Raw genomic sequence first — 24286 nt, forward strand, 5'->3', positions numbered from 1 at the left:
AGAAAGATGAGGAGCTACTGGAGAGAGCCCAGCGCAGGGCTCCGAGGATGAGGAGGGGACTGGAGCATCTCTCCTAGGAGGAGAGGCTGAGGGAGCTGGGCTTGTTCAGCCTGGAGAAGAGAAGGCTGAGAGGGGACCTTGGAAATGCCTCTAAATATCCGCAGGGTGGGGGTCAGGAGGACGGGGCCAGACTCTTTGCAGTGGCGCCCAGCGACAGGACAAGGGGCAACGGGCACAAACTGAAGCCGAGGAAGCTCCAGCTGAACCCGAGGAAGAACTTCTTCCCTCTGAGGGTGATGGAGCCCTGGCCCAGGCTGCCCAGAGGGGCTGGGGAGTCTCCTTCTCTGGAGATATTCAAGCCCCGCCTGGCCGCGGTGCTGTGCAGCCTGCTGTGGGTGACCCTGCTTGGGCAGGGGGTTGGGCTGGGTGACCCCAAGAGGTCCCCTCCAGCCCCCAACATTCCGTGATTCTGTGTGCGATATGCTGTGCTGTGTGTAACGTGCTGAGCTGCACGCTGCTCACCAAGGTGTGTGGCACGCACCGGGCTGAGCGTGATGCATTGTGCTGGGCACAATGTGCTGGGCAGAGTTTGACTCCCCGGGCTGTGCGCGATGCCCTTTTTATCTTACAACGGTGCCTGTACTTTGCACGTCCATTACCAATACACCCATGCTCCTTCCCCGAATCTCAGAAATCAAACTGGCGTCTCCCCCTAATAAACAGATGCTTGAAGCAACCAGTTCTGGTCGTTATCTCCACGCAACAGTGCTTTAACGGCCAGCGCCGCTGTCCTACGACGGTAACTGCTGAACTAACTGTTTCTTTTTCGGTTGCTATTTTCACATCAAACCCAACCACCCACCTTCACCTACACCCTTACGAGCTCCATTTCCTGCTTACGGCTCGACGGACAATCCTGTTCTGATCTCTGATCGCGGTGTTGTCTCCGTCTCCTCCTGCCTGAAAAACTCCCAGCAGTTTTCCGCAGCGGTACAGACGTTCTCGAGCACACGCTGTTTGCCGCACCAGAAGATTTTTTTTTTTTAACAACGCTTCTGGTACAGTCAACGCTGCTCTTTACAACTCCTCCTCCCAGATATGAATCATCCAGCTGCTAATTAAAATCAGCTCCTAATCAATGACTGTTGGGCTGGCAACAACCAGATGCTTTTCATCCTCGAACGTGATTCAGTCTTATTAAACTGCCTCATCCTAAAGCTTCCCCCGCAATCAATAAATGACGACAAGCCATCCTCTCTAGATGGAGATGGATTTTTTTTGATAACTGAATGGAAAAATCTATCCCAAGAAAGCTTTTGGCAGACCAATTACACGCATACGTTGTGAGTTCGCAAGTGATTAGTGAGCCTTGGCTTTTCCACGAAACTTTTTTCACACTCCGTACACTTGTAAGGCCTCTCCCCCGTGTGAGTTCTCTGGTGGCGAACCAAGTCCGCATGGCGACCAAAGCTTTTACCGCAGTCCGTGCATATGTACGACGACACCTGGCTCTTTCTGGTGTGAGTTTGCTGATGTTTTAGAAGTCCAGTTTTCCATTTAAAAGGCTTCTGATATTCCATACACAGATACGGTCTTTCTCCTGTATGGGCTTGCCGATAAAAAAGCGTCTCCTTGAATTCATGCGGACCTCCTTCCTCAGAAGAGCTGTCACCTCTTCTGCTTCCCGCTGGATCTGCCTGATCTGCTGCTGGACTCTGACGACTCTCAGATGTCACCCCCTTCTCCGCAGTTTGGCAAGTCAGATCTCGGGATCCTCCTGAGGACAATTCGCCCAATTCTGCATTTCCTGCACCCCTTGCGTGGCTCCGCAGCTCGGATCTGGTCACAGCCCCAACACAGCCTGGAACAACAAGATTCCAAACGTTCCCTTTACCTGATGCGATATAACACAGATCTCCAAAGAACAACAACTCCCGATTCACTGCGGCTACATCCATACAAAGAAAACAAGTTTTGGGTAAAAAAAAGCCGGGTGGAATCCCCCCTCGGCCTACGAGTTTCAACGTGTCGCAGATTTAATTTCTGACGAGTCTCAGGCCACCACACACCTGTGCTACGACGACCTGCGGGGATCTCCTCAGCCTCCTGCAGACCCTTGACACGCAGCGCTGCTCTTGGCTGGCTACTGCCTTTGGGAAGGGGAGAATCTGCACAAGGAACAGAACGTGGAAATTATGATTACTGTTTTCCTCTGATTTTTCTTTCCATTTTACAAAGATATTTCCTAACCTGCTTTAATTGTACTGATGTAGACAAGGATACGTTGCACAAAGACCAGTCCTGAAGAGGGCTTTTTGTCAGCCCGTTCACTCTGCCTCTCCGAGCCCTGTAGTTTACTCATGCCCTTGCTTTGTAACATGACTCATTTTTTGTTCATTTACATGAAAAACACTGCTTTTTGCTTTCTCAAAGAACAGCATTTTCCTAGCTGTTCCTAGAATCGCAGGAAAAAACATTGTGACGCTATTTTCTAGCGAATAGCTGCGCAACTCCCTACCAGCAAATGCAGCGGCTCTGGCGTCTAAGAGGGTGGCTGGGAAGCAGGTTAGCAACATTTGTCTTCCTTTTTTTATTTTTTTAAATATTCCAGAAATTATAGCCAAAAGGTTGAAAAGTTAAGTGTTCAGACGTGGAAGGTCTTGAATTGATTACAGCCTTAAAACCCGGCTCGGCCGCCTGGTGCTGCGGGTTCTGATTCAGTCGCAGCTGCCTTTGACAGACAAATTGCTCTTCCCCCAGCTAATCCCGCCTCGTGCAACGCGCAGCACATACTTTGCCAACAGATCAGAGCTGTAAAAAGAAAAAAAAAAAAAAAAATAGAGGCAGCTGTCTGCAGACTCTAGCTCCTCTACCGTAAAAAACAGAAGGTATGTAAAGAATTAAAAAAAAAAAAGAAGTGGAATTGCATTGTCTCATTATTTCCCGCGATCTCAAATCTGAAAGCGCAGGAGCAGCAACAGAATGAGGTTAGGCTAAATCAGCGTTGCTTCAGCAGAGTGGAAGATCAAGAAAAATCAAAGCGCAAACGAGAGTAGGTGACAGCTGAAGCTCCTGGGGCTCACGGCACTTCTGTTCCGCCGGTCCCGAGGACAAGTAAAGGCACTTTTAGCCTCTAATTACAGCAGGTTCTTCTTCTGCTAATCCAAGCAATTACCTGAATGCTGAGGAGCCAGTGAGGGCTCACACCTTCACCTTTGCAAAAACAGTGACGTAAAACAGATCTATAGTTGGGCACTTAAAAATAACCAATAAGACTTCTTCGTTTTCTGAGGCATCATTCATGTTATGTAACTATTTCTGCATCAAAATGGGGACACTTTTTATACAGGGACAATCTTTTTATATGGGGACAATCTTTTTAGCAAGGCCTGCTGTGATAGGATGAGGGGGAACGGTTTTAAACTAAAAGATGGTGGATTTAGACTGGATATAAGGAAGAAACTTTTCACACAGAGGGTGGTAAGGCCCTGGCCCAGGTTGCCCAGCGAGGTGGGAGATGCCCCATCCCTGGAAACATTCCATGCCAGGTTGGATGGGGCTCGGAGCAGCCTGAACCAGTTGAAGATGTCCCTGCTCATGGCAGTGGGTTGGACTGGGTGGCCTCTAAAGGGCCCTTCCTACCCAACCCACACCATGATTCTATGAAAATAGTTCAACACTCTTTAGTGAATCACATAACCCAATATACCTCGGGATGTGGGGATGAGGAAAATACTCACAACTTAATTAAAATTAACAGGTCCACAGGATTCACGATACCGTCTGTCACTGCGGCTCCTTCACGCGGGTATCTAAACCTTTTCCACTCTCCTTTGTGCCTCGTTTCATGGTTAGCACGTGCATTACATTACCAAACCCCAAACCCTTCTAATAGGGGAGACCGTTTCGCTCTCCGTTATTCCACTCGCACCATGCAGACGAGGTATTGCCTGCCTGCACAGACTGAGCGCCCAACATCCGCCAAGCGCAGGGAGGCGGCGCTCATGGAGGTGTTAGAAAAGTGGCTGTCCTTCAGCCTTTACAGAAAAGGCTGTGGAGCTTATCTGCTATCGCAAAGATTCAGAAGTATTTAAAGATTAATCCACCAGAAATCAAGGGATTTGAGGAGCAGCTGTTAGACAGTCAGCACCGATCTGCTAGCCTTCAGCGAGAAAGGGAGAACTAACCTTTACCCAACGTGATTAAAGATTCATAATTCTGCTTTATCACTTTCCTGTAGAGTTCTTTCTGCCGACCCTCCAAGTCCTTCCCCTCACGCGCTGCAGCATTATCAGATGTCCCAGGGACCTAAAACAAAGCGTTCAATAGTCAATGCCACTGGCGAGTCACGCGTCCTCGAAAGCCCTCTTTTTCAAACAGTTTCGAGCAAGCGGTCGCCAGCCAACTGTTTCTGGCAATGCCCGCGCTACGTGTAACCAGCACGCTAGTTCAGGACTTTCCGTAGGAATCTTCTACTGTCATATCTGCACATAGCTCAGAATGAGTAAAATCACTTAAAAATAATGTGACTCAACTGAAACAATGACTTTCTAGAACAACTGGGTCAGAAATTCGAGTGGTAAAAGAAATCTGTGGTCACCACCCGTCCCCAGCCCCATCAGGGAATCCGGCTCTTCCTTTCACCGAAAACCAGAACACGCTCCTGAGCGTATTTTAAATAAGCCCCGAGGCAGTGCCGCAGTCTGTCAGATCTGGCTGTGAGAGTCCTTCCCTAACAACAAAAGTTAGCACAAACGAAAAATTAAGCCCCATGACTACCAAGAGCTGAATCCTGCATTTTCTGCAATGCATACGTACACACTGCGTACGTACTTCGTGTCTGCACCTTATAGCGTAAGGTTTGTACGTGCTTGCCTTTCAACGCGTTTTAATTTGCCTCTCAACCTAACGCTCATCTCACCGCTTCGGGTGTTTTGCAGCTTGCATATAAACTCAATTGCACAAATCTGCTGCCAAGAGAAATAATTAAGTTTCATTAATTTGTCGCTGGATGGGATCAAAACAAATTAAATACACGGGGGGAGAAGGCTGAGCAGAAGCGAAGCTTTTGTCTGGGCCCAAAACGCTGATGCCGTGGGCGCTGCGCCACCGACAAACCACCTCTATGACTCTGAAGGAAATTTTTCCAAGCCTGAGGACTGCCGTGTACAAACACAGGTCTGCAGGGAGCGAATCCATTTTATGGCACGAAGCAGGACTGCTTTTCCAACAAAGAGCCGATCTCCTCCATAATATGTCGGCACAAAATCAGAATTTGAGCACCACGATGCCTTTCATTTCCCCAGTCACCGATCTCTGGGTGTCACCTCCACGCTCTGCAATATCAGGGAGAAAAACGAAACCCGCTGCGTCGCTGGCAGCATTCTACTGCCACACAGCACGTTTCACGGACTGCCGCTTCCCCAAAGTGCTATACGTGCAAATCTTCTGTTAATTTCTGTTAATTTAAGGGAAGTAAACATGACAGCAAACATCTCCATTACCCTCGAGTGCTCAGGACTCCGGATTCGTTTCCGAGTTTTGTTACTGATCCCACCACAGAAGCTTCGGGGTGTGCCAACGAGCCAGTTTCCGTCTTCACCCAAAATGAACTTCTTGGGAACCGCTTCTTTCAGCAGACGTCTGTTTTTTCTAATTTTTAAGGGGTCGATTTCAAAAGCACTCTCCTCAAAATGCTTTGAACACAGCCGCTGATGCTTGGATGGCGTTCCCATGTCCCGGCCCATGTTGTGAATCCACTGCTTCAAGAGAGGTTTGTTTTGCAAAGGAAAGCCGTAGAAGGTAACGGTACTGTTCTTGTAGACCCCGCTGGTGGCGTTCTGACAGTTCAGCGCCGAGCAATAAACCATCGTAGAACGGAAAACGGGAACCAATCAAAAAATAATGTGCCAGGAGGAGGCTTTAAAGAGTTTCTAATCAAATTTAGTATTAAATGGGCCTAAACGTCTCTAGAAAGAAACAAGGTTTTGAAGAACAGAAAGAGCTGAGGTCACGAAGAAGTGAAACACGGTGCTGAGCTTCCCTGCCAGAGAGACGGAGCTCACCACAGCCGACGGCTGCAGCGCACGGAGATGAGGAGCTGGGGCCCTTTCATAGCTGTGCAGAGCAACAGCGCACAGTCTGAAAGGGAAAAATCTTTAAAATCAGCTTAACGGCCCACTACTACGCAGATTTACATTTAAAGTAACTTCCGTTATGTACACGTATATAAGCACTTCACTAATTTGCGTATCCACGAGGAATCCTGCCATGCTCCACAACGACGCTTATAACGCAGCTGATCAGGAGGCAGCAACAAAAGGGCGACAGCCGCACGGCTTCCAAAAAACGAAGACTTGGGTGTAAAGGTGAGGGCTGAGCAAGGGCTTTCCCACGGTAGCGGCTGTGTGCTGGAGCAGGCGAGTCTCAGGGACGTCGGTCAGAGAGGAGAGCTTCAGACAGGCGCGTCGAAAAGAGAAGAAAACCACCACGAGGCACTGCTAGAAAAGGACGGCGACAGAAATCGTCAGGGCTCCACGCCTGCAGAAAGAACCCAGGGAGCGACGGGGCTCCACAGAGAGCGCAGAGGGCACTTCGGGAAACAAACGTCGCCCCGATCTCGTGCCAGCGACCACTGCCGCCCCCGCCTTACGCTTCGGGGAGCCCGAACGGCTCCGGTGGTGGACGCAGGAGGAGATCGGGCGCCTCTGCCCGCCCGGGGCCCGGCTGCGGATCCCGCACCGGAGCCCAGTGGGGCAGGAGGAGGCCGTTACTTCCCCCGGGGCCAAGCCCCGAGCTCTGCTGGGCTGACACCAGAGGAACATGGGGCAGCGCTTCCTCCTCCTGCCCTGAGCCTGGCCCCCGTGCTCCACAGCTGTGGGAGGACGTGCGTACCGGCCCGGCCCGGCTCTCCCCTTGCCGTGCTGTTGGGCAGGCCCAGGCCCAGGGCCAGGCCCGGGTCTAAGCCCAGGGTCAGGGTCAGGGTCAGGCTCAGGCCCAGGCCCAGGCCCAGGCCCGGCAGGACCGCGGCCGTGCACCCCCGACCCCCACCACCGACGGGGGAAAGCGGGCCGCCCCTCGGGGACACCGCGCCCCCCGCTGCGCCCCCCCCCGGGGAACGGCGGGGGCGCCCCGAGCACCACGGGCCACCCCCCGCCCCGGCCGCTCACCGCCCCCGCCCCGCCGCCATCTTCCACCCCGGCGCCGCGCCACGCCCTTCACGCGGGCAGCAGCCAATCGGGCGGGGCGCCGGCCATTAGCGCGACTAGCCCCAGGCAGGGTGAGCCGGCCCATCTCCACTCGCCATTGGCCGGCTGTCACTTATCCCCGCCCACGCGTTCCCCACGGCAGCCAATCACCACGCGCAGGTGAGGCGCGCCCTCCACGAGGAGGGCGGCGGGCAGACGCTCTCCTTCCCATTGGCCAGCGAGCGAAGGCGCAGGGCGCTGATTGGAGGAGGCAAGCGTGACCTCGGGGGAAGGGAGGCGGGGATTGCGAGCCCGCGCCTTCTTGTTGGCATAGCAACGGTGGAGCGGCCGGGGCCGGGGCCGGGGCCGGGGCGCGGGGCGCGGGGCCGGGGCCGGGGCCGGGGCCGGGGCCGGGGCGCGGGGCGCGGGGCGCGGGGCGCGGGGCTGTGAGGCGCCGCGAACCCACGGGGCGGCCCCCGGGAAGTGGCTCCGCCGCGAAGCCCCGTGCCCGGCTGCCCGCAGGAGGAGGAGGAGGAGGAGGAGGAGGAGGGGGCGCAGGCCCAGGCCCAGGGCCTGCTCGGGGAGGGCCGACGGGCGGCGGGAGAGGGGGGGATGCGCTGCCCCGGAGCGCGGCCCCGGCCCGGGGGTGGGGGCGGCATGTCCCCGGGACGAGCCCCGTTCCCACCAGGGAGGCCTCGCGCAGCCCAGGAGGGCCCCGCTCCCCCCTCTGCCCCGTTGCTGGTTGTTTCCACATCCAAAGGAAGGGGCCGGTGCTCAGCATCTTCATCCGTGATCTGGGTGAGAGGATCACGTGCTCCCTCAGTCAGTCTACAGGGGACACCACGCTGGGCGGGAGCGTCGATCTGCTCGAGGGCAGGAAGGCTCTGCAGAGGGGTCTGGGCAGGCTGGGAGAGCCGTGGGTGTTGTCTACCTCAACTTCAGCAAGGCTTTGGACGCTGTCTCCTGTCACATCCTCACAGGGGAGCTCAGGAAGTGTGGGCTGGGTGAGTGGTCGGTGAGGTGGATCGAGAACTGGCTGAATGGCCGAGCTCAGAGGGTTGGCATCAGCGGTGCTGAGTCTGGTTGGAGGCCGGTACCTAGTGGGGTTCCTCAGGGGTCAGTACTGGGCCCAGTCTTGTTTAACTTCTTCATCAATGACCTAGATGAAGAGTTAGAGCGTACCCTCAGCAAGTTTGCTGGTGACACAGAACTGGGAGGAGTGGTGGACACAGCGGCAGGCTGTGCTGCCATCCAGCAAGATCTGCACAGGCTGGAGAGTTGGGCAGAGAGGAACCTGATGGAGCTCAACAAGGGCAAGGGCAGGGTCCTGCGCCTGGGGAGGAACAACCCCAGGCACCAGTCCAGGCTGGGGCTGAGCTGCTGGAGAGCAGCTCTGCGGAGAGGGACTGGGAGTGCTGGGGGACGACAGGGTGACCATGAGCCAGCAGCGTGCCCTGGCTGCCCAGAAGGCCAATGGTCTCCTGGGGTGCATTCAGAGGAGTGAGGGCAGCAGGGCGAGGGAGGGTCTCCTCCCCCTCTGCTCTGCCCCACTGAGGCCCCATCTGCAGTGCTGTGTCCAGTGCTGGGCTCCCCAGTTCAAGAAAGATGAGGAGCTACTGGAGAGAGCCCAGCGCAGGGCTACGAGGATGAGGAGGGGACTGGAGCATCTCTCCTAGGAGAAGAGGCTGAGGGAGCTGGGCTTGTTCAGCCTGGAGAAGAGAAGGCTGAGAGGGGACTTTGGAAATGCCTCTAAATATCTGCAGGGTGGGGGTCAGGAGGACGGGGCCAGACTCTTTGTAGTGGTGCCCAGCGCCAGGACAAGGGGCAACGGGCACAAACTGGAGCAGAGGAAGCTCCAGCTGAACCCGAGGAAGAACTTCTTCCCTTTGAGGGTGACAGAGCCCTGGCCCAGGCTGCCCAGAGGGGCTGGGGAGTCTCCTTCTCTGGAGATATTCAAGCCCCGCCTGGCCGCGGTGCTGTGCAGCCTTCTCTGGGTGACCCTGCTTCGGCAGGGGGTTGGGCTGGGTGACCCCCAGAGGGCCCTTCCAAGCCCCAACATTCTGTCATTCTGTGATTCTGTGGATTGATGGGCCGAGTCCAACTGTGTGAGGGTCAACAAGGCCAAGGGCCGCATCCTGCCCTTGGGTCACACCAACCCCAGCAGCGCTGCAGGCTTGGGGAGGAGCGGCTGGAGAGCTGCCCGGCGGAAAAGGCCCTGGGGGTGCTGGGAGACAGCCGGCTGAACAGGAGCCAGCAGTGTGCCCAGGTGGCCAAGAAGGCCACCACCATCCTGGCTTGGCTCAGCAATGGGATGGCCAGCGGGAGCAGGGCAGGGATGGTGCACAGGGACTGGGCACTGCTGAGGCCCCCCCTCCAGTGCTGTGTGCAGTGCTGGGCCCCTCACTGCAAGCAGGACCTGGAGGGGCTGGAGCGTATCCAGAGAAGGGCAGCGAGGCTGGGGAGGGGGCTGGAGAAGAAGTCTGCTGAGGAGCGGCTGAGGGAGCTGGGGCTGTTCCGTCTGGAGAAGAGGAGGCTGAGGGGAGACCTTCTCTTCTTCTTGAGGGGTTGGTCTCTGCTCCCCAGGAACCAGTGACAGGACGAGAGGCGATGGCCTCAAGCTGCGTCAGGGGAGGTTCAGCTTGGAGATTGGGCAAATGTCTGTGCTGAGAGAGTGGTCAGGCCTTGGGCCAGGCTGCCCAGGGCAGTGGGGGAGTCCCCATCCCTGGAGGGGTTCAAACACCATCTGGATGTGGCACTTGGGGACAAGGTTTAGCAGGCATGGGGGTGTTGGGGTGACGGTTGGACCTGATGATCTTAGAGGTGTCTTACAAACTTCATGATTCTAAGATTTGCCTTGAAAGCAGGGCCGGGGGGAGGGGCCACATGCCCGGAGCCTCTCCCTCGCTTTGGCCTCACTCATGTCTTCTCCTCCCCCTGTAGAATGGCACACGGAAGATCTCGAACAATTTTAATTTAAAAAAAATGAGACATTTCCAACCAACAAAAAGGCATCCTCACAAAACTTAAGCAGAAACACACATGTAAAAAAGGCTGTTTAACAAAATTTGTCACAACTCTGAGAGCTCAACAGCGCTCTCCCCCTTAAGAGACACCGAGCATGAGCAAAAATACAGTTTCTGAAGGAGAGTGTTTAACGAGCATCTAAATGTTCTGTTTTCGTAGAATTTGGAAAACTGAACAAACACAGAAGACCTGTAAAACGTGGCAAAGTAAGTGCAACACAGCTTTAAGGCTATGCAAAATAAAAACCGTATTCCAGGCTCCCCGGCCATTTTACAGCTCCAGGTGAGGACCCCCCAGCCTTCAGGAATCCTCTCCCCGGGGTTCAGCAGCACGGAGCCCCACGAGCTCCGTGATTTAACTGTGGGAACGAGTCGCTTCTCAGGCTCTGCTCCCCTCTGTCGAGTTGCTACTTCCTGAAGAGGCTTCTTGCGAACGGGCACCGGGTCGACGCTTCCTTTCTCAAAGCGTTTCGCACAAGTGGGTGTTTCCTGACACCGTTTCACATGTTTAGTGGACAATTAGTTAACTTTTAGCTCATTTGTTTGCCACCCAGTCCCTGGATTCTGGTCTCTCAGCAGCCTAGAGGTAACACTTTAGGTATTCTCCAGCCCGAAGCGTTACAAATTGTTCCGTGTGCTGAAGTGATTTCTCTCCCATGTGGATTCACGGCTCGCAGTCACTCTGAGCACCGCAGACTTCCCGCACAGCTCCAGCACGTCCCGAACAGCTACAGGCGCCGGTGAAAGCTGCGAAACAGCTCTGCAGACCCCTGCCAGTCGGTCTGCGGAAAATAACCCCCCCAACCTTCCCCCTCTGCCTGGGAGGGGGCTCGGGACAGCTCTTTGACAGCCTCCTCCTTCCCATGGTCCCACGCAGAGCTGGGGGATCCTGCCGCAGCCCTGCCTCCCGCCCAGCAAGGGTGACAGCCAAGCGGGCTGCGAAAACCCCAGCTTGAGGGGATTTTCTATATGGAGTGCATCACGGAGCCCCTGATCTCCGTGCAGGGCCAACCCGCCAGCGTCAGATGTGTTTCTTGCACGTGACTCTCCTGATGCTTCATCAAACTCCTCCGGAGCACGAACCTTTTCCTGCAGAGGGGGCACTGGAAGAGCCCCTCTCCGGAGTGCCGGCGCTGGTGGTTTAGCAGATAATCCTTCCTCCTGTAGCTTTTGTCACACTCGGAGCACTTGTACGGCCTCTCTCCCGTGTGAGTCATCTGGTGCCTAACGAGCCACGAATGGCAATCGAAGCTTTTCCCACAGTCGCTGCAAATGTAGGACTTGCCCCGGCCCTGGCTCTGCTGCTGGTGTGCGGGGCTGCCCCTGGGCACCAAGTGCTGCCTGTCCTGTGCGTGATCCCCGCATGGGCTGCCCAACGCGTTTTCCGTGGGGAAGTTCTCCTCGCTTTCCACCGATGGCTGCTCCTCTCCGACGAGGTCATTGCGGTCACGAAGCCTGGTTCCGCCCGCAGGGTTTTGCCCACGCTCGGTGCGGGCCACCAGCTGCGGCCCCGTGGGCAGCCCCTCGCAGGAGGCGTGAGCAGCCGCCGGCCCAAGGCCTTGCTCACCCGGAGCACACGGCTGCGAGTGCAGCAGATGGAACACCCTTTCACTGAGACTCTTCTCGCATGCAGGGCCTGGAAACGTCTCCCCTTCTCGGGCTCCCTGGGGAGTCTGAAGATGTTCGTTCCGGGTGGAATTTCTCTCACATCTGCTGTATGCGCACGGCCTCTTTCCAACACTGTTTTCCTGAGTGCTAAAGAAATCCACGTGCTCACCAAACCCTCGGTCGCACCGAGCGTCACCCCCAAGGCCGTTCCCAGTGGTGTTCATTTCCATCATTTCTGACTCGCGCTGATTGTCCCATGTCACGCCGGGGCTAGGATCTTGGGAAAACTTTTCTCCAGGTCTTCCTGGTGCCTCTGAGTCACACACCGTGCTTTCAAAGCAATCTGCCGGATGGTCCCTCTTTGCGTTTTCATCGTGCACTGAAACAGACAGATCGCAGAGTCTTTCAGTTAAGGAAGCTGCTTAAGAATATCCCTCCAAGTCTACAGCCATGTCACGCTAATGGACAAAGTAAACAAGGTGGGAGGTTTGAATACTGAGTGGGAGAGAAAGTACCAGAGTTCCACTGGAACAAAATCTTCAGGAAAACAGAAGATATTTTTGCAATTTATTTTTTTTTTTTCAATCTATAGAAAAATGCACCAATGCAATGTCTGAGCTTCAGCCTCTCATTTGGACATCTCAAGTGTGAGGTCTAAGCTCCCTGACAGCGGACACCGTCACACCTCGGTGCTTCTTAACTGCTCTCCAGCCACTCCACCCAGCATCTAGGGAAGTGAGGGTCCAAGCTGAGGCACCGAAGGCGGCTCAGCACATCAGTGTGGGTGCACCCCTTCTTGTACGTGAACTGTTGTCTCTGCAGGCTGGGATTCTGCAGGGAGATGCTCTCCAGCCGTCTCCTTGTTCAGAGAGCTTGGAGTGGTGCTGAGTGGAGGGAGCTCTCGCACCTTGCAAGTGATCACCAGACAGGCACACAGCTCCGGCTCAGTGCGGAGGCACGCTAAGACTGAGAGCCGTTGGTCAGACTGCCTCTCCCCTAGACGCCTCTCCTGCTTTCCTTGGAAAATGAACTTTCCCCAGGCTCCTGATAATGCAACCCATAAAGGTACCCAGCGCCTTAGCTGCTTAGGCACAGCTCTAGATTTGCCATCGGACAACACTATTGTGCTGACCTGCAAATTCCCTCTTTCTGTTTCCCATGACAAATATCCACCGTTTCATTTTCCAGATTATTCTCACCAACGCTCTTCAGCCCAGCTTTCTAATGCTCCATGATTTTTCTGTCCCCTAAGACCTGTCACCCTCCCAGCAGCTGCGAGTTGCTACAGAAAAACACCGAGCATCATGAAGGACCCCGGGTCTCTGAGCAGCATCAGCCAGCTGAGTCCAAAGTTATCTGCACCGCACAAACACCCTGAGCTCTGATTTCTCTGGCTGCATACCGTGACATCAGCGCACAAACATGTTACCACAGGCCAAGCTAACACGTGAATGCAGAAGGCGCTGGTTGCTCTACAGTAATTGTCCAAGCATGTCCTCTGAACCCAGTAACCCAGGTTACGTGTGAACACAGACTGAAAGGGCTGGAACAGACTGGGTTGACTGGGGAGCCCACCCTGCGAGGTCTCTCGGAGCAGCTGGGACAGGTCTCCCTCAGGAAGGAGTTAGGTGGAGCTGATCCAGCCTTGCACCAGGGCAATATCCTGCATGACCTTTTTCTGTGGGGCAGAATCATTCACGTCGGCAGTTCCCATGCATACCGAGAATTTATCCCTTGATTTACTCAACAGTAACTTTATCACGTGCCCATGAATGTTCAAATAACTCACGTGAAGTGAAGGCATTCCAGGCTACCAACTGATTTCTACACAAAATATTTCTCTGCACCCCCTCCTCAGTTACCCACTGAAGAGCTACACTGAGCGGTCCCAGGTTGTGGCCCAAGAGATGATATTTAATATCCCCATCCAAATGTGCACACCCATTCCCTGACGTTAAGCCTTGTTCCAAAGATGAATTTCCCTCTATTAACTCCACACTCCAAGTGCGCTCGGTGCAAAAATTCCTCTGCATGCATGTTAGCATGCTCATCTTCAAATCACATGCCACATTTTGCATTAAAGCCGCCTTCTCTTCTGCTGCAGGATAGCTCTCCTGCTTGGGAACACAAAGTCAGGACTCCACGTTCACCGGTACCAGGTTTAGACACCATCAAGCCAGCTGGAAGTACAGACTTGATCCGTTAGGCCCGAGCACACCACTGTGCTTGCCTAAACAGAAACCCAAGCTTCAGCTATGAAGCTATGGCAGCTTCAGGCCAGCTGAAGGAAGAAGCAGACTCTTCAGCTGACAGAACCTGAAATTTCTGCGAACAAATATTAACTAGGAGACGGAGGTTTGTTCCAGTTCTTTCACGGCTTACATTGTAAGGTGTGACATTTAATATAGTACAGAAAAATGATCAAAATCAGATTTACTGTCCCAGAAATCTCAGCTGAAATCCATTACTGACCTGTACTTGAATCTATAGAGATTTCTTCTTTCGCCAAGTCCTGTCGTTCAGGGCAGCGTGGCTCCTCCTCTTGTTTAATCCATGATAAAACATCAGTTGCGTAAGTCTGAAATCCTGTTCATTGAGGAGAATTTACACAATTGAGAAACACTGGAGAAAGACGAAGGAAGGTTCGGGAATTCACAAAGACAAGAAAAGGGCTGACAAAGCCTCAGCGAAGACGTGACAGGAGGAGTCACCTGAGGGGCGATTCCTGCAGTGGGAGTTTTTGCCCGGGAATCCTCACCTGCGTCAGGGTCTCGTGGGAGGTCCTCAGCCTCTGCGCCTGGCAGCTCCCTGGCACGTGCCTCTTTCCCTTTCTTGTCCTGACTTGAACCCTCGAGCTCATAAAATGCTTGCTCTCCTAAAGGAGAAAATTCAAGACAAGCCTATCAAAAGAGCATAAGCTCGGGATTTCGCAAGGGCTCTTGTTTTCTCCCAGGCCAACCCTGGATTTTTCACAAGCTCCCAGACATCCAGTTTCTTAACGAAACATGATGGAAAGGTCTAAAAACCCCAGTTTGCTTCCCACTGGAAGCCAAGTAAAATCACAGTGGAGCCAACAGATAGAGCTGCTACCCTTTGTAAAGAGTGAGGACAGTCAAGCTCCAAAGCAGAATAGTTTACTTGTAACGCTGAGAGGTACCACCAAGTGAGAAGGCAAGAAGCAGGTCCCCAGGCTGCGCGACCGCCCCGCACAGCAACAGCACTACCAAGTTGCTGGCGCGCTCGCTCGCGTACGCCAAAAAAACACAGAAGAGAAGGGAGGAGGGAAAAGGCAACCTGAAGCCTCTGGATACGCAGGAGGAGAGGCCCTCAAGAGAAGGCCGTGGGGGACGTGGGTCTGAGGAGCTGCCAGAGCTCCGATTCCCCCGTAGCCAGAACAGCGCACGCAGTCCTGCCTCCACGCAGTCGCAGCCCCGTGTAGCGGATGGCACCAACCACAGACCTCAATCTGGCACTGGTTTTTGCCTCCTCCAGGTTAAGCCGTTGGCCCCAAAAGGTGAATAACAGCCCACTTTGCACTAGATATTTAACCAGCTCCAACTGGAGGGAAGCACAGTAAGGAATTTAAGGGCGAATGAACCATTTCCTATTCCACGCTGCACTTGCTTGGATGAAAACCAGCCACGAACCCTGCAAGCTCCAAAATGGCCGTGAGAAGGGAAAGGTGAAACGCCAGCCCTTACGCATCAGGACTGGTGGCAAGTCTGTTCAAAACTCGTGAGCTTTTTATAAAAGATTCGGAATACAGGAGAAGAGGTGGGGAAAAAAACCAACCTTGGAATTTAATCCCTCTGTTTCATTTTCCCTCCGAGGTACGCAGTTACTCACCTGGGCAGGGCTCTTCGGGAACTTCTTCAGCCTCCCCCTCCTGCTGATCTGCAGCGCACAGCTCTTCCTCTTGCTTAACATGGATTATGCCATCTTCTGTAAAAAGAACCAATGTTATTTTAATTCCATACACAAAATTCATTCCCATTCTCAGCCCATCCCAGGCACAGCAGCTCTGTTGTAGCTCACGTTCTAGAGAAAACCTCACTTCAGTTCTAGTTCTTGCTGATGATGGTCTCTTCAACAGACCTAAAATATTCGTCGCAAAACCCTCAGCAGATATTTGAGCTCCAGAAACACACGAGAGTTTCACACAAGTGTAATGTCCATTTTGTCGTGGTGCCCGTTAGCAAGAGAAATCACGTTCTATGTGGCCCCGGGAGAGGAGGGCACAACTTGAATTCTCATTCTCAAGTTCTGTTTCTCTTTCGGCTCTGCCAGAATTATGCCATTCCCTTTTCAGTCGCCGCCGGTAAAACGCACACCGCTGCTAACCCGTCGGTAAAGCACTAGTGAGAATTACGGACAAAACTTACCGAAAAAAAGGAAAAAAAAAGTGAAATACACAAGAAAAAACAGGATCTGATGCTCTGCACATTACCTTTATACCTCTAACACAAGGAATCGGAGGAATACGTTGCACGTGCATGAAAACAACTACACTGTGTGCGTTTATGCACGCAGAAGTCCTCTTGACAGCCAGCCTTCAGACGGGAAAACGGAACGTCACCCCACTTCGACTGGCAATGCAGGCACGGCCTGGTGGCAAGAGGACTGCGGGCAGCTCGGCAGCCGGGAGAGGGGCAAAAGGCGGCTCGACGTAGTGTCCTGGTAAGACCGGGAGCGACGAGACAGCCAGCAGCCAAGTGTGGGAGACCACGCTCGACACAGCGAGTGCCGCGGAGAGAGGCTGACGTCCCACAAAGAGCCCAGCGGCCGGGTTTTTGGCGGTCGTCCTGACGCCACTCACCGGTGCTGGTCTCCGCTGGATCGCCTCTCGCGTCCTCATCCTCGCAGCTCCGAGCACGCGGCCGGTTCCCGTCTTCCGACCAGGCTTGGGCATCCCATCCGGAAGCGTCGGGTTCTGCGGGGAGGCGTCAGGTGAGGCGCAACCGGGGGTCCCGCCTGCCCAAGGCCTCCGGGGACCCGTTGCTTGCCCAGAACCGGCTCCGAGCCCCCCGCCGCCCACCCCGGGGGTCGAGGGCCTTACCGAGGGAGAGCGACAGGCGGCCGTGGCTCCTGGCGACGGCCCGGTGCAGGGCCCGCTGCCAGCCCCGCAGCGCCCGCCACTCCCGCTCGCTGAAGTGCACCCACACGTCTTCCAGGTTCACCGGCGCCCTGGCTCCCCGAGGCCTCGCCGCCTCCCGCCCGCCGCCCCCCGCCGCCCCTCGCCTCGCCGGCACCCGAGCGGCCCCGCAGCCGTTCTCCAGCCTCCGCTCCAACGCCTGCAGCCGGCCGCGCAGAGCCAGCGCGGCCCGCAGCTGCCGCTCCGCCCGCGCCAGGCGGGCCTCCAGGCGGAACAGCCGCGCCGCCACCGCCGCCTCCTCCGCTCCCCCCACCCGCGGACCAGCCATGGCCGCCGCCACCGGCCCCGGCCCCGCCGCTCCCGGCCCCGGCCCCGCCACCGCCGCTCCCGGGCCCGCCGCCCGCAGCGCCCCCTGCCGCCGCCCCGCGCCGCGCACTGCGGCGCCCCCTGGCGGGAGGGCTCGGGGCGGCGGAGCCGGAGGGGAGCGGGGCCGGCGGCACCGGGGAGCCGGGAGGGACCGGGGGTCCGATCAGGGCCGGGAGGGACCGGGGGTCTGCTCAGGGCTGGGAGGGACCGGGCCCTCCTCAGAGAAGGGAGGAACCCGGGGTCTGATCTGGGCCAGGAGGGACCGGGGGTCCCCTCAGAGCCAGGAGGGACTGGGGGTCCGCTCAGAGAAGGGAGGGAGTGGGATCCGTGCAGAGCTGGGAGGGATGGGGGGTCAGCTCAGAGCCAGGAGGGACTGAGGGTCTGCTCAGGGCTGAGAGGGACCGGGGGTCCCCTCAGAGCCAGGAGGGACTGGGGGTCCGCTCAGGGCCGGGAGGGACTGGGGGTCCACGCAGAGCCAGGAGGGACCGGGGGTCCGCTCAGGGCCGGGAGGGACTGGGGGTCTGATCAGGACCGGGGGTCCATGCAAAGCTGGGAGGGCCTGGGGGTCTGCTCAGGGCCGGGAGGGACCGGGGGTCCACGCAGAGCGGGGAGGGGTGGGGGGTCAGCTCAGAACCAGGAGGGATCAGGGGTCAGCTCAGAACCAGGAGGGATCGGGGGTCTGCTGAAGGCCGGGAGGGACTGGGGGTCTGATCAGGGCCGGGAGGTATCAGGGGTCTGATCAGGGCCAGGAGGGACTGGGGGTCCACGTGGATCTGGGAGGGACTTGGGGTCCACTCAGGGACTTGGGGATCTACTCAGAGCCGGGATGGACTGGGGGTCTGCTCCGAGCCAGGAGGGACCAGGGATCCTCCCTGAGCCGGTAGGAACTGGGGACCCCTCAGATCTGTGAAGCACCGAGGGTCACCTCAGAACTGTGAGGAAGCAGGATCCTTTCAGAACCAGGAGGGGTCGGGGTCCCCTCAGAGCTGGGAGGGACTGAGGATCCACTCAAGGCCGGGAAGGGCCAGCGTCTTCTCTGAGCTCTGAGAGCTCAGGATCCCCTCAGAGCTATGAGGATGCGAGTTCCTCTCAGAGCCATGAGGGACCAGGGCCCCCTCAGAGACAGGAGAGCTTGGGGATCCTGTCAGAGACAGGAGGGGCTGGGGTCCCCTAAGAGCTGGGAGGGACCAGTGTCTCCTCAGAACTCTGGTGGCTCAGGATCCCCTCAGAGCCATGAAGGACAAGGGTCCCCTCAGAGCTGGGAGGGATCTGTTGCCTGCAGAGCAGTCGGGGCACAGGATCAAGAAAGATGAGGAGCTACTGAAAAGAGTCCAGTGCAGGGCTACGAGGATGAGAAGGGGACTGGAGCATCTCTCCTAGGAGGAGAGGCTGAGGGAGCTGGGCTTGTTCAGCCTGGAGAAGAGAAGGCTGCGAGGGGACTTTGGAAATGCCTCTAAATATCTGCAGGGTGGGGGTCAGGAGGATGGGGCCAGACTCTTTCCAGTGGTGCCCAGCGACAGGACAAGGGGCAACGGGCACAAACTGAAGCAGAGGAAGTTCCAGCTGAACCCGAGGAAGAACTTCTTCCCTCTGAGGGTGACGGAGCCCTGGCCCAGGCTGCCCAGAGGGGCCGTGGAGTCTCCTTCTCTGGGGATATTCCAACCCTGCCTGGCCGCGGTGCTGTGCAGCCTGCTGTGGGTGACCCTGCTTCGGCAGGGGGTTGGGCTGGGTGACCCACAGAGGGACCTTCCAACCCCCAACATTCTGTGATTTTGTGATTCTGTGATTGTCACAGAGCCATGAGGGCTCCGGGCCCCCTTGGAACTGTGAGGATGTGGGATGGTCTCAGAGCCGTGAGGGCCCAGGATCCCTTCAGAGCCATGAGGGCACAGCGTCCCCTCAGGTCTGTGTGGGACCAGGATCCCTTCAGAGCTATGAGGGCTTGGGATCCCCTCAGAGTCAAGGGGTTTGGGATCCTCTCAGATCTGCAAGGTGCCAAGGTCTCCTCAGAGCTGTGAGGGCTTGGAGATCCTTCCACAGCTGTGAGGGACCACTTCTCTGCAGAGCCATGAAGGCTCAGGATCCCCTCTGAGCTGTGAGGGTTTGGGCTCCTCAGAGCTGTGTGGCCTCGGGATCTCCTCAGAGCCATGAGGGTGCAGGACCCCCTCTCAGCCCAAGCCCTGTCCTCGCCCACCATGCCAGGGTGCAGCCCAGGGTCTCTGTGGTTCATCTCAGCATGGCTCCAGGTGCCACCACAGCCCTGGGAGGGGGTGGTGAGACAGCTGTGCAGGTCAGCCCGGCCCTGGGCTGTGGCTTGCAGGATGCCGTCTACGTGGCCCCACTCCTGCTCTGCCAGCTTGCTGAGGGGGACCTCCCTGGGGAGACAGCCCTCCTAACAGCCCCATCTGCGGTGGTGGCAGCCCCTCAGCTCTCCTGGTCCACACAAGCACCGGGAGAAGCTCATGTCTCGGGTACGTTACACAAACGAACAGGAAGCTGAAGAGGTTGGAAACCTTTGATGGATCTTGTGCACAGGGTACAACCCCCCTCCCCCCGGGGAAATTCAGGAAATTCAGGTCTTCCAGAAGCATCCTGGATCTCCACTGCAGGTGTCCCCACAAAGGCACCTTCAGCTAGGTCAGGTGACACCCCCGGGCCTTTCCTCTATGACCGACAGCCACTCTGTGACCCACAGCCTGTTTGGAACGACCACCTCGCCTCATCCTCCTAATTTGGTGAGTTTACGAAACTGCTTGGCCACCAGCTGAGCAGAACTGGACCTCCCTTACCATAAGAGGTGATCAGAAGTGCAAAGTTAGAAGTTTGCTTGCTAACCTACGTGGCTGATGTGGACACTCTTGCTACAGGTAGGTCTCAGGAGGGTGCTGAGTTATGTCAGCACTTTGTAGCCTCCTCCGGCAGCAGGAATCAGATGTTTGACCTGCGGTACAACAAACTGCTCTTACCTGCCACCTTTAGATCTCACCTGGGTGTCCCACCACGTGGTGATGAGGACATACTTCTGGGCAGTGAGAGGCTGGTGGACTCATACACCTCCTGGGGAGGTTCAGCTGAGCTACGTTGGGCCTCTCAGCTCAGCACAGCGACAGGACAAGGGGCAACGGGCACAAACTGAAGCAGAGGAAGCTCCAGCTGAACCCAAGGAAGAACTTCTTCCCTCTGAGGGTGACGGAGCCCTGGACCAGGCTGCCCAGAGGGGCTGGGGAGTCTTCTTCTCTGGAGATATTCAAGCCCCACCTGGCCACGGTGCTGTGCAGCCTGCTGTGGGTGACCCTGCTTGGGCAGGGGGTTGGGCTGGGTGACCCACAGAGGTCCCTTCCAACCCCGAACATTCTGTGATTCTGTGATTCTGAAGCAGAAGACTTCCCCTCCAGTGTTTGGAAAGGACCAGGCCCATCCCAGGAAGGGACAGAAAGGGGCTTCAGCTGACCACAGTGTGAGGTGACACTTGTTGTGACACGCGCGTGGTTCTGGTCCTCTCGGTGAGGGACAGACCTGCGGGGAGAGCCAGGCTGCCAGAGCGTGGTAGGGCTTCTCTGTACTCACACATGTTCTTTTTGTCTCGCGTTTAATCGTCACATAAGGAGCTGGATGTGGGAGAGCCGGTGTACTTCTGCGACACGCAGCGTACCATGGGACAGGAAGAATTCCTCCCTCTGTGTGGTGAGACACAGAGAGGCTTTTACAAACAGAAACCTGAAGTCACAAAGCAATAAAAATCTTGGAGTTGCTCTGACAACAGCACGTACTTTGCAAAACGAACAAACAAAAGCTTGAGCTCCTTTTAAGCAAAACAGTTTGCATTTGCCGGAACTTGGCAATCCAATAAGACGTTGCTGTCCTGGGTGCACCTGGGTCAGTTTATTGTTTCCCTTCGTTTTTCTGCGTGTGTCTTTGCCTTCTCTTGTGAAGAAGATCTCAGCCTAGACATCTGGCTTTGCAGCGGAGGCTGCTGCCCTACTCCAGCCCAGGCTGCAGCAGCCCAAGTAACGGAGAGTCAGAAAAAAAGTTGCGTGACGAGAAGCACTACCCAAGGATGGCGGAAGTTCAGCGCTTGTTCTTGGGAGGCGTGGAGACTCCACAGTGCATCTGAGGGTGGGTGTGGGGGACGCTGTGCTCCCAAAATATTCCCTCCCTCCCCATCACCACATCTTCCCTTGCCTTCCCCTGCAGCTTCTGCTCTTTCCTGTAAGCATCACTCTTACCTGTGCAAGGGGAGGATTTGTCTTCTTGCTCTTGGCCTTGGAAGAGCAGCGCATTTCTATGCCACTTGACATTTCTTCTTGGATTCAGGGTTGAATTTTTGCAATTTAAGCAGCGCTAATCTCAAAATAGCTCTGTGATTTGTTATAAATAAACATATTTGCCTCTGAAATACAGGGGAGCTGGGCTAGAATAGGGAAACTGTGACTTGCTGTGCGAAATATTGCTTCATCTGTTTATCAAAGGCAGCATCGAGAAGTGATGAAATATGGAACACGTCAAGTGCTTCTGGTGCTCAGACAGCGGTTAACATCTGAAGTCTCCCAGTCAAAAAGACAAGAGTGCTGCTGAGACGGCGGAACGCTCCCCAGCTCACACTTCTGAGACACCCATCTTCACTATCTGAACGCCAATTCTTCTACGGTTGTGGCTGCGCAGACACCTCTCAGATGTGAACACGGCACCTCCTTCATTTGTGCTTTAACTAACGTTTAAAACTAGAATGTCTAATGAAAATGAAGCGGTATGAGGTCAGCACTAGAACATAAACAATGGTTATGAAACAGGGAGGAGAATTGGCAAGGTGGCAGGATTTCGGTGTTTCTTGTTACTGTCCTTTCATAAGACCAGAAACAGACCAGAAAAGGCACCTGAAGTTATTTGTTTGTAGAATAACCAACAAGCGCTGCTGAAGTGATCCTAACTAAGATTCAGGATGTTCCGGTCACAGGGGAATCGGTGACAATCTTTGCATCTGGAAAATCTGGTTGTGGTGTTCCTCAGGAGTCGATATTGGGACTGGGGCTGTTTAACACCTTTGTCGGTGACGTGGACAGTGGGATCGAGCGCACCCTCAGCAAGTCTGCTGATGACACCAAGCTGAGTGGTGCGGTCAACACGCCTGAGGGAAGGGATGGCATCCAGAGGGACCTGGACAGGCTGGAGAGGTGGGCCTGTGGGAACCTCATGAGGTTCAACCAGGCCAAGTGCAAGGTCCTGCACCTGGGTCGGGGCAATCCCAAGCACAAATCCAGGCTGGGCAGAGAACGGATGGAGAGCAGCTCTGAGGAGAAGGACTTGGGGGTGCTGGGCGTGAAAAGCTCAGCATGACCTGGCAGTGTGTGCTGGCAACCTGGAAGGCCAACCGTGCCCTGGGCTGCATCCCCAGCAGCGTGGGCACAGGGCAAGGGAGGGGATTCTGCCCCTCTGCCCCACTCTGCTGAGACCCCCCTGGGAGTCCTGCGTCCAGCTCTGGAGCCCTCAGCACAGGACAGAGCTGGAGCTGTGGGAGCGGGGCCAGAGGAAGCCCCAGCAATGATGCGAGGGCTGGAACCCCTGTGCTGGGAGGAAAGGCTGGGAGAGCTGGGGCTGCTCAGCCTGGGGAGGAGAAGGCTGCGGGGAGAGCTTAGAGCAGCTGCCAGTGCCTGGAGGGGCTGCGAGATAGCTGGAGAGCGGCTGGGACAAGGGCATGGAGTGATAGGACAAGGGGTGATGGTTTCAAGCTGAGAGATGGGAGATTTAGATGAGGCAGAAGGAAGAAATTCTTCCCTGTGAGGGTGGTGAGGCCCTGGCCTGGGTTGCTCCGAGAAGCTGTGGCTGCCCCCTCCCTGGAAACACTCCGGGCCAGGTTGGATGGAGCTCTGAGCACCCTGGGCTGGGGGAAGATGTCCCTGCCCATGGCTGGTGGTTGGAACTGGATGAGCTTTAAGGTCCCTCCCAACCCAAACCATTCTGTAATTCTACGATTCTATGATCTTTATGCCAAAATACATCCTGCTCTTCCTGGACTCAACTGGGCTAAACTGGTGACAATTGCAACGCTGTCACATGAAAACTTTTCGCTGGTAGCACAGATCAGTGGGATCTGCCTGTGGGATAAGAATTGTATCGTGAGCTTGTTTACCTGTTTTTAGATACTTTTACTGTTGAGGCCCCGTTCAGATCGCAGGCACATATACGGAGAACAATTCTCCTGCTCAGGTTCTGCTGCCGTATTAAAAAAAAGCAAGGAAAACCCACCCCATTCTCTTTCTGATTCTAGGCAATCTTTTGTCCCTCCATCAGTAAGTTACGGTACTACACACTGCCATTGACCAGCAGTTAAAATGATTTTAAAAAATAGTAAAAAAAAGACGCATTTAGAACTTTACAGCTTTGATCTATTCAAGTTTAATGTTATTGTTACTAAAAGTCAGGTATCTACTGCTGCAAATTTAACTGGCATTTTACAAACAGATAGAAACAAGTTCTCTGCCCTGAAGGCCCACAGTCTAAGTAACAAAAGTATAAAACAAAAGAAGCAGTTTCACCGGACTCGGTAGGAAACCATGGAGAACTGATTAATGTACCCGCTTATTGGGCAAGACTCCGACTGCTTGTCTGGGTACCAAATGCCCCGTCCTGCTAACTGCCAAGAGACTCTCCTTCAGCATGTCAAACAGTGGAGAAAAAAACATCCGTGTTCACTGCTTTATGGTAGCAAGTGGCCACCGAACACAGAATTGAAAAAACACAAACCCTCTGGCCTCAGAGTTCTTATTTGGAAAAAAAAAAAAAAAGACACGTGCACAGAGATGGGCTCACCACACACAGAGCTCCTGAAGACACGTCGGGAGCTGTGAAAGCCGAGCTCAGCAGCACTAGGATGAGACCAGGCAGCAGGCAGTTGGTCACCAGGTCAGAGCGGTTCACGCAGGCTCACATCCATCCTCCCCGGGCAAGAACCAGATGAGTTCAAACAGCCTGGAGCTCCGAGCTGGCCTCGATGGCTGGGCCGAAGCAAGCGC

The 24286-nt window shown here is 55.4% G+C and overlaps 2 protein-coding genes across 3 annotated transcripts in view; both read right to left on the reverse strand.

Annotated features, from left to right (window-relative positions):
• The window catches only part of LOC104328024 (uncharacterized), a 28056-nt gene extending 10818 nt beyond the window's left edge, over window positions 1-17238 (reverse strand). Inside the window, exons 1-13 of the mRNA XM_075417949.1 lie at window positions 16875-17238; window positions 16635-16748; window positions 15665-15760; window positions 14577-14693; window positions 14291-14404; window positions 11179-12197; window positions 10458-10699; window positions 7650-8015; window positions 7359-7445; window positions 7170-7215; window positions 6742-6960; window positions 6396-6500; window positions 901-1013 (exon numbers count right to left, since the gene is read on the reverse strand). Of these exons, the coding sequence (XP_075274064.1) occupies window positions 901-1013; window positions 6396-6500; window positions 6742-6960; window positions 7170-7215; window positions 7359-7445; window positions 7650-8015; window positions 10458-10699; window positions 11179-12197; window positions 14291-14404; window positions 14577-14693; window positions 15665-15760; window positions 16635-16748; window positions 16875-17238 (3002 nt within the window). The remainder of the gene's footprint in view (window positions 1-900; window positions 1014-6395; window positions 6501-6741; window positions 6961-7169; window positions 7216-7358; window positions 7446-7649; window positions 8016-10457; window positions 10700-11178; window positions 12198-14290; window positions 14405-14576; window positions 14694-15664; window positions 15761-16634; window positions 16749-16874) is intronic.
• Window positions 427-7258, reverse strand: LOC104328034 (uncharacterized). 2 transcript variants are annotated; one of them, XM_075420050.1, is made up of 5 exons: window positions 7170-7258; window positions 5505-6500; window positions 4188-4308; window positions 2070-2168; window positions 427-1861 (listed from the first exon to the last, which is right to left on the reverse strand). In XM_075420050.1, the coding sequence occupies exons 2-5, from the start codon at window positions 5868-5870 to the stop codon at window positions 1329-1331; spliced, it is 1119 nt and encodes a 372-aa protein (XP_075276165.1). In that variant the 5' UTR covers window positions 5871-6500; window positions 7170-7258; the 3' UTR covers window positions 427-1328. The 2 variants fall into 2 exon arrangements, with proteins under 2 accessions (XP_075276165.1, XP_075276164.1); XM_075420049.1 differs by lacking the exon at window positions 7170-7258 and having other exon boundaries at window positions 5505-7068.
• Window positions 17239-24286: the final 7048 nt, after the last annotated feature.

This window comes from Opisthocomus hoazin, chromosome 4 (genome assembly GCF_030867145.1).
Source record: "Opisthocomus hoazin isolate bOpiHoa1 chromosome 4, bOpiHoa1.hap1, whole genome shotgun sequence".
NCBI lineage: Eukaryota > Metazoa > Chordata > Aves > Opisthocomiformes > Opisthocomidae > Opisthocomus > Opisthocomus hoazin.

Coding starts and splice junctions, on each gene's coding strand:
- LOC104328034 (XM_075420050.1), bottom strand. CDS start 5,870: ATGGTTTATTGCTCGGCGCTGAACTGTCAGAACGCCACCAGCGGGGTC. Junction 2,169..4,187: donor TTTAATCACGTTGGGTAAAG/GTTAGTTCTCCC, acceptor TTCCTTGTGCAG/ATTCTCCCCTTCCCAAAGGC. Junction 1,862..2,069: donor CGCAGGTCGTCGTAGCACAG/GTGTGTGGTGGC, acceptor TTGTTGTTCCAG/GCTGTGTTGGGGCTGTGACC.